At 36.4% G+C, this 9,303-nt stretch overlaps 1 protein-coding gene across 3 annotated transcripts; it reads right to left on the reverse strand.

Annotated features, from left to right (window-relative positions):
* Positions 1-3,776: 3,776 nt before the first annotated feature.
* LOC113314108 lies at positions 3,777-6,669 on the reverse strand. Of its 3 annotated transcripts, none has more exons than XM_026562872.1 (9): positions 6,441-6,669; positions 6,212-6,321; positions 6,030-6,138; positions 5,890-5,929; positions 5,687-5,776; positions 5,486-5,585; positions 5,028-5,167; positions 4,772-4,874; positions 3,779-4,556 (listed from the first exon to the last, which is right to left on the reverse strand). In XM_026562872.1, the coding sequence occupies exons 1-7, from the start codon at positions 6,589-6,591 to the stop codon at positions 5,087-5,089; spliced, it is 681 nt and encodes a 226-aa protein (XP_026418657.1). In that variant the 5' UTR covers positions 6,592-6,669; the 3' UTR covers positions 3,779-4,556; positions 4,772-4,874; positions 5,028-5,086. The 3 variants fall into 3 exon arrangements, with proteins under 3 accessions (XP_026418656.1, XP_026418657.1, XP_026418658.1); XM_026562873.1 differs by having other exon boundaries at positions 3,781-4,403; XM_026562871.1 differs by having other exon boundaries at positions 3,777-4,874.
* Between the last annotated feature and the right edge of the window lie 2,634 nt (positions 6,670-9,303).

Below are 9,303 nucleotides of genomic sequence, written 5' to 3' on the forward strand. Positions count from 1 at the left end.
CCCATTATTGCACGTCTACATCTCCTTGTTGAATCAGCTCTCTCCTATTATTTTTGCCTTATGTGGAAGAGAGAACAAAGGTTTTCTTTTCATTCTATTGTTGATGTTTTCTTTTTTTTTACGGTCCGCGAGTTATAATTCCAAAGGTGTCACTATTCATATACAAAAACTCCAACAAAACAAATTGTTCACAAAAACCTCATTTAATATAAATTGTCTATATTATCCTTCTAGTTTAAATCATCCCAACAAAAACAAAAATCAACCACACTTTAATTCTTATTATATTGTCACCTCCAACAAGAAATAAACAACCACCAATAAGCACCGCCGCCATCGATAACCACCGCCACCACTTCCGACCACCGCCGCCACCGCCACCACCGACCACCGCCAACGCCTCCGCCGCCGCCACTGACCACTACCGCCGCCGCCACCGACCACCACCGCTCCGCCACGCCGCCCGCCGCCGCCACCACCGACCACCGCCACCACCACCGACCACCACCGCTGACCGCCGCCGCCACCATTGACCACTGCCGCCACCACCGACCACCACCACCGCCACCGACCACCACCGCTCCGCCGCCGCCGCCACCGATACTGCGCAATTACACCACCACTGCCAGTCACCCTACCATCCAGCACCACCATTGTCGACCACCATCGCCACCACCTCCGACCACCACCACCACCACCGATACAACGTAATTGCACCATCAATACCAGCCACCCTACCATCCAACACCACCACTGTCGACCACCGCCGACCAAAACCATCACCACGACCGCCCACCACCACCACCTCCCAAAAATACGATGAAACCAATTTTGGTTTCATCATAAATTTTGGTTTCATCATAAATACGATGAAACCGATTTTGGTTTCATCTTGGTTTGTGAGAAATCACCTGCAAGAAATTTTTTAAGAGGTATTATACATCTTCATGGATAGAAATACATTGTTGAAATACGATGAAACCGATTTTGGTTTCATCATAAATAAAGATGAAACCATAATTGGTTTCTGCTCTTCAACATCAATACCACCAGTTATGTCTCAAGACCCATTACTCAGCTTCACCTGGTATATCTTTCCATCTAGGTTTACAGGCAATTCCTCATTGTATTGCAGCACTTCATTGCACCTGCAACTACAAATTCACTTCAAATCCCATACCCACTGCATTACTGCCTTCCATTTCAGTTCAAGCTCATACCTGAACACCACAAATGCTCCATCTCAGGCTCAGTTTGATCTTCAACTGGACCTGCAATATCCATATTAATTCAACCAGAGCAACACCAGTTCCTCCATGGATTCTGATTATCACCAGCTGCAGTTCATAATCACCACCAACATAGGCATCTCAGTTCTTCTCTACACTCTCAACCTGCAACTGTACTTAAAAACCATTCTCAAGCATCAACTCAAACCATTCTTCATAGAGAACCAACTCAAAGCCAACACCAGTACCACCTTCTCTATAATATTAACTTCAGCTGCAACCGGAGCTTACTAGCAGCATCAAATGAAACTACCACCACCACCACCACCGCCCACCAAAAATATAAAAGAACATTAGACGAAACCAAAAACGGTTTCACCAAAACTTGTTTCATCATAAATCATAGTACCACCAATAATTGGTTTTGTCTACAAAAAGTAAACCGACCAGTATTGCTTGACACAAAATTGACGAAATGAAAGCAACAAACAATTGAGTTTCAATGAGAACAATCCCATAAATTTGCCAACAATACTGGTTTCATCGACGAAATAGGTTGTACCAAAAATAAATAAGAAAAAGAAAGATATTAAATATATTATGAAGAATTCAAAGGTAGTCCAGATGATACCTTTTTTTCCAGGTTTCTATGAAAACGTTGTATAACAATTAAGCTTCTTGGGAAATTCATTGTTGTTTGTGGAAGGAAACCTGCGGTCCTGTAGTACCACTTGATATGTAAGTACTCAACAATCCAAACAGAAAGAATGTGAAAATATTAGGTCCACTTCAATTATAAACTTCTCATGTGAAACACAAATTGTGGAAATGAATAACTAAATAAATGTGTACCATTCTTAATAGTTCCAAGAACATTATATGATAAATAATATCTCAGTGAACGGTTTTGAGATTTATATAGGGAACCCTTAAAAAAATTACATTCTTCCAAGCTCCACAAATCGAGCTCTCATTAATCAAATACAATCCCACAAATTATTCCAAGCCTTATACCAGCTTAAACTGGACTTTCACATTTCTTTTTATCCAAAGCCATCACCTAAAGGAAGCCACTGTTCTTATATTTCGGACAACGTCGTTAGCAACTTGACTTGCTTCCTCATACAACGTATTCAACCATTACATGTAAAAAGATAAATTTTGTACAACCAAGATCGCGAATTAGAAGGGAAAAAACGTCATGTAAACAGATTCTCATTTATACCTAAATCACTTATGAGTCTTTTGATTAAGCTACACACGACAATGACAAAGGAATATATTTTTGATGCAGATGAAAAAAATGAAACAAAGTTAGTTTCACCGATAAAAGTTAAAATAAAATTACATGAAACCAAAATCGCTTTCACCAAAATTAGATGAAACCGAAATTGGTTTCATCAAAAATTTACTCATGAGTGTTTTAATTTGCCTTTTCCAACACTTTCAGAGAACTATTGTTTTGGCGTATATATTTACATCCCAAACATCATCTCTTGTAAGTGCTTGAGCCAAAATTATCATTAAACACAACAAATCAATCAAACTGAAACAATCATGACTTCAAATTCAGATCTAAAATTCATTGGAATGTAAAATCAATTCAACCCAAAAAAAACCAAAATCGGGTCCAAACCATCATAAAAATATAAACCCAATGACAGATTAAACAAAGATAACCTAAATTTCATCTCAATTTCAAAATAAAAAATCAAATGGATTCAACAGAAACTCATATAAAATTATAATTCAACAACAACTCGTATGAAATCAAGTGGGAAATTAGTACCAGATTGAAGTCATGGTTTGTGGTTGTACAACCACTATTGAAGAAGTGAATCAATGGACGAAGAGATGAGCACCAGATTCCCAATTCTCCAAACAATATGTTGATTTGTTGTTATTTTACTGACATCCAATTCCTCTTTTTCTTCTTCTATTTCAAGTGATTTGGAACCCTAAGTTGTACAGTCATATGATGTTGACGGAGGAATAAATAAACCCTAAAGAAGTTAAGGAGGAGGTGATGGTGGTCTTGGAAATGGTCGTCGATTTGGTGGTGGTGCGGAACGAAGAGGAGGTGATAGATATGAACATAAAAATAAAAGAAAAAGAGACGGATCTGTTCGTGGAGGAGACGGAGGAGACAAAGGTGTTGCTCATGGTGGTAACGGAGGTGTTGCTTCTGGTTTTCACGGAGCTATTTGTTGCTGGCGGTGGTGGGGAGAATGAGGCGGAAGAAAAAAGAAAAAAGAAAAGAGAGAAGAAGAAGAAGAAATGAAGATAAAGAGGGTATGTTTGGATTTTTTAAAAATAATAAAAACTAAATTTACTCATTATTATTTGACATGGGGTTTTTGTGCCACTTTTTAATCAAATGGTTTTTATTTATTAAAAATAATATGGTTGGATTTTTTGTACCACAAGTTTGGCCACCTTGGGTTTTTATGTCTAGTTTTGTTTTTTTTTAAGTCAGGACGTTCAGAAGTCACAATAAAGAGAGAAAATTTGTAACACAAGCCTCTTTTTAGTTTATTTTCTGGATAATAAGAAAGATAATTCATTAACAAGACGGAGTACATATTATGATACGCAACCAACATATGTAGAAGTTCTTTTTTTTTTTTGTATTTCCCCAAATGTCAATAACTAATCAAATTTCTTGAAAATTACCATTTCAGAAAACACTTTCAGATGTTAGACACTCTTGTACCTGAGTAACGGAGTGTGCCTTATTCAACTGATCCTCTACTGCCTTAGTCAGTGCAACTTAATTTCAGAATTCTGCATCCCACCAGAGCCATTTTTCACATTCTTAAATGGTTCTCATTCAGTGTGTACTTCTCCATTTCCTTGCAAGCCTAGATTATCTGGCACAGTTGCATCTTTCTTGTTCCCTTCTGAATATGGTTCATTCTCTTGTTCTTCTTTCCCTTTGAAGCCCGGCGTAACTGGTTCTGGAGCACCTACTTTGTCTTCTGTGGAATTCTGTTCAATCTTTTCTTCCTCAATTTCATGTAGCTCTGCTGATAGGGCCACTGTTGATTCTCCATTTCTATTTTCTGAAATGTTCTTCGACTTTTTGCCTGAAAGACCTTCACGTATTCGAACATATAATGAACCCTTCAGGGCTTCTTCGAAGTCTCTGTCTCCTTTGGCCACAGAGGCAACTGTCTGAAATATCAAGGGTTTTCATAATAGATTATATAAGCCACATAGCTGAAAGACATGAATCACACTGAAGTGTCCTTGTTTAGTAAAGTAGGTTTTTGGCATCAAATGGCACTAATTTGCCAGTTCCGGTCTTCCCAGTTCTTATTCTGGTTCCTGGAAAAGATTGAAGGATACACTGGGTAACGATCAAAATGTCTGTCACTATAATAACAAGGTGGGGTGTAGGCTTTATTTTGTCCTCTTTTAAAAAGCAGTTGCAAAATCAGGTGTGTCTGTTGAATTTCCTCCAAGTTAGATGCTAATTAACAATCTAACATACTGGATTGATTGAATGAATATAAATGAAATGTTGGTGTCAAAAATGGAACCTTTTGATAGAGCTTGCAAGAACCGCCAAGAAGTTGCCTTGCAATGAAATTTATAAGCCACGCAGGAACCAAGTCTAGCTTTAAATCCATTTTCACTATTGTCCTAACAATTCCTCCACCAAAACAACCAGTTAATACGTACGTATATAGAGCTAAAATTTTGCATTGTTAAAGTTGTAGATGTGTTCATTTTGCAAGCTTTTCAAACCTTAATTCTTGTGAGTTTTCCCACAGATAAAGAGTCTCGTAAACTCACCGAAAGTAGGTTTTATTTGTGGACAATTTCTTCATTACAGTGCCGCCAACGAAATCCATTCAAACAATATCCTTTGCTTCTGGTACCCCTTCGCTGCTGAATCCATGAGTTTCTTTGGTAGCTTTATCTATGTCAGGCACCTGAAATTGAAGTTCCCAACCAAATCTCATTTACCAGTTCTAGTATGAGTCTCGGTCTGTCAACTGAGTTGTTGTTGTTCTTCCTTTTCTTTTTCTTTTTTTTTTTGCAGAAAATAACAATTGTATTATAGACAGTAAATTCTGTAATGTTCTTTTTAAGGTGAAAACACCATGTATGACTTTCCAGATGCATGCTTCCTTTAGTTGTAACTGATACATTTGTGGGCATTTATCCTACTAGAATAACTAAGAACAAAATATATCCTATCTTCAGAAAGTTACTGCAATTCCTGGCCGACATGGGTATAGTGTACTTACAGTGTTTAGGAGTCCAATAATCAGATCACCTTCAAGATATTCAATTTCCATATAGTGAACAATAACTTCTCTAGCTGCTAATGGCCATGTAACCTTCATCCTTTTTTACGGACATTGAGTAGCAAAATTAACATTTTCGAATGAAAATTCAAGGGAAAAATTAAGGTTTCAAATTTGTATACTCATGTTATTAAGACGAACCTGACGAGGGAAAGATGTTCTCCAATTCGAATCTTTTGCAGCGCTCTAGTTTCCATGATTCTGAATTTTGGAACTGCGACTTTAGGCCACCTGCATGTTTTAGGGGATTGACATAAGTCATACGACTCTGACATTCAAGTTCTGGATTGTTTGTAGGTAAAGAATAGGTGCACATCTATGCATGCGCCAAATTTGTATCTTACCATTTCTCATAGAGAGCTGCCTCCCATGCAGCACATAAACCTACAAAGACATAAGCTAGATTAAAAACCACTTCACTATCCATGAATTACAGAGTTATATGCTGCAATTATGTGGCACATTTTTGAGTTCTCTAACTTACAGACATCCATAGGTGCATCTGCATATCCTTCCGCAAGTAATGTATGAAAGGGAGATCCTTTGGGTTCTCCTCGATACATGATTCGATACTCATCATGATCTTCCTTAACCTATTAAGAAAAAAAATCAGATATTCTAGACCAAGATAGTTTGAGCTTTTAGTATTGGTATCATCTGACAAACCTTCCAACCCCCAGGCTTATTATGATGATCTCCCGAAGCACTCCTCAGTTGGTCAAGAAAGTTCATTACTTGTTTAGACCTCTTTTCGATTACGTATTCATTGTTACCATCTGTATAGAAAATATCATCATTACACAGTTAGAAATTTACGACGTGTAATTAAGATTTACATTCACCAACCAAAAAAACGATAACAGAACAGATCAATCCGGTTATGTTATCAACTAACCATGAATTTTCTCGGCAGATTTTGATGGTGAATGAGAGAACTGTTTTACAACTAGCTTTTTGATAGACTCTTCGTTTACAAGATCGTTACATGCTAATGTTTTGTCCATTCTTTCTCGAAACTCTGAGATGCTTTGCTTCTTCATCTCCATTCTGCCTTTAGATTGTAAGTATATGCAGCAAACTACAAACGTATGGAACTTTCTGGCAGATCAAGAAAAATGTATGAAATTTCCTGAAGAACGAATGAAGGAAGACTATGGAGAAAATATTATTACTAAGTACTAATAGTACTGAAGCAAAAACTACTAACTGTACTCTATAACAAACTGTCAAACAAGATTTAACTTTTCAACGCTACAGGTAGAAATGGATGTATAAATTGATGACGACTCACATTAAATCTAGGTAGTAACACTTTATACATTGAGAATGAGTTTGTGGAACCCGCAGAATTTAACCCACGCCTAACTACTTTCTTCACCAAGATTGGTACTGGTGTGAGGCCCGGACCCTTTTCTATCCCATTATTGCATGTCTTTGAAGATCTAGGCCTCTCCTATTTTGCTTTATGAGGAGAGAACAAAGAGAAGAAAATTGTGACCGTGGGCGTGGATCCTATGGTTGAGTCATAAGTGTAAAGCTTATTCAGGTACACGACTAGGAAGAGTACACTACCCTATAATGCAATTATCATATTTCAACAAGAAGTAGATTTACTTCTTGCCATGTCTCTTATTCTTCTTGAAGGCTATTATTGGGACGTCACACTCCAACAGAGGGGTTTCATTTGGATTCTCAATGTCCAAAAAAAGTGGTTATGGGATATCCTAACACATATACAAAATGTTTAGATTACCCTTTAACTAAAATACAAACTTAAAAACCGTAGAAGTGATTTCACGTCCAGGTTTGGATTAATTCCAACCGTAGAATTTTATTTGCATGTAGTTTTACGTCCAGGTTTGGATTAGTTCCAACCGTAGAAGCTCATTTTACGTCCAGGTTTCTTTTAATTCCAACTGTAGAATCCGATTTTACGTCCAGTTTTCTTTAAATTCCAACCGTAAAAATGATTTTACGTCCAGGTTTGAATTACTTCCAACCGTAAAAATGATTTTACGTCCAGGTTTGGATTAATTCCAACCGTAGAATTTTATTTGCATATAGTTTTACGTCCAGGTTTGAATTAATTCCAACAGTAGAAGCTCCTTTTACGTCTAGGTTCCTTTTAATTCCAACTGTAGTAACTGATTTTATGTATAGTTTTCTTTTAATTCCAACCGTAGAAGTGATTTTACGTCCAGGTTTGGATTATTTCCAACCGTAGAAGTGATTTTACGTTCAGGTTTGGATTATTTCCAACCGTAGAAGTTTATTTTACCACCAGTTTTTCTTCCCACAAAAACTGTCCCAGAATTCACCAAGTACACAACAAAATTCATTAATTTAATTTTTATCTAATTAAATTAAAATTAACTAAATAAGGATTGTTTAGTCATTACAAAATATTTTAGATAAGGGGTTTTTCAAATTACTTATGGGTGACCCGACTTTGTCCTATTAGGTGACGCCCTTCTATTGGAATGGGACCCAATAATAACCTTCTTCTTAGCCCTTCAAGAGAAACTTTTATTTATTTTTTTGAGGCATGAAATTGATCAGTTATGTATACAAAATAATTTATTAGTAGTATGCTTGATTGCGGAAATGATATGAATTTAGGAGATCATATAAATTTCCCGCACCTTTGAGAACTCAATAAGAAATCTCCTGATTTGTATAAATTTTAAATTTTAAATTCATATGTCATTTCACACCTTCTATTGGGTGATAGCTTCATTTCTACTTCTTATACTAATATCTGTTTGAATGTGGTATTTTTAGTGCAGATAAATCTATGAGTGGATCCCCAAATTTTCAAATTGTTGGTATATAAGGAGTGAATCTTATAAGTAAAGAGTTGGGATGATGACATTAAGCATTGCATAAGAGGCAACACAGTGGTTTAGTATCTTTGATCTTATTATATTTGTTTTCATATCATTTTAGGAATCTTACACCTTGATTTTACATAGGATGATACAATTTACATCGAGAACATTGTAAATGCGAGGAATTGGTTAAGCATATGAAGGTCTTAATTATTCATTTTTTAGGTGAAAATTTTCATATTTGCATGAATTTCCAATTTTATATATTTTGGGATTAGGTGGTATACTTTTAGCTAAGTTTATATACATGGTTTTTACCGAAATAATTGTACTTAGACGTACTATAGAACGACATTTTGGATTCTTATTTGTTGAGCGAGTAATCGGAAAATTGGACCTAAACCATGCCAGTGGCAAACTAGATGCATAAGGAAGACGATATTAGAGATGTTGATCAATCATTAGCGAAGATTACTCTTAAAAATAAGAGTGAGGCAACAAACCTTCAACATATTTTCCATTCTGAATATTACATCTAAGCTAATTCCGGAAGAATGATGAGCTACTCAACCTCGCACCCTTCAGCGCTTTGTGATTTCTTGAGTGTTAATTCTATCAATCATGAGGGTGACATCAGAATTGCGAAAAAAACTCGTTTTTGTAGTTTGATTTGCAGTTAGCACCATTTTATCTCTTTCAAAAACAACAGTGCATATAACACCATCATGATCAACAAGTGGAGCATCGCAAATTTGAAGAAAGTTAAAGACGTTCAAGGTTACAAGCAACAAGAGGAAGAACATAATTCTATATCCAAGTTGAAGACTGAGTACAAAAGCGAAGAAAATCAAAAGATGTAAATTTTTGAAGTTTATGATATCGAGACAATACAAGTTGTGGAGAATTAAATGATAAAATTCTTCTTCTACG

This window comes from Papaver somniferum, chromosome 9, assembly GCF_003573695.1.
Source record: "Papaver somniferum cultivar HN1 chromosome 9, ASM357369v1, whole genome shotgun sequence".
Lineage (NCBI taxonomy): Eukaryota > Viridiplantae > Streptophyta > Magnoliopsida > Ranunculales > Papaveraceae > Papaver > Papaver somniferum.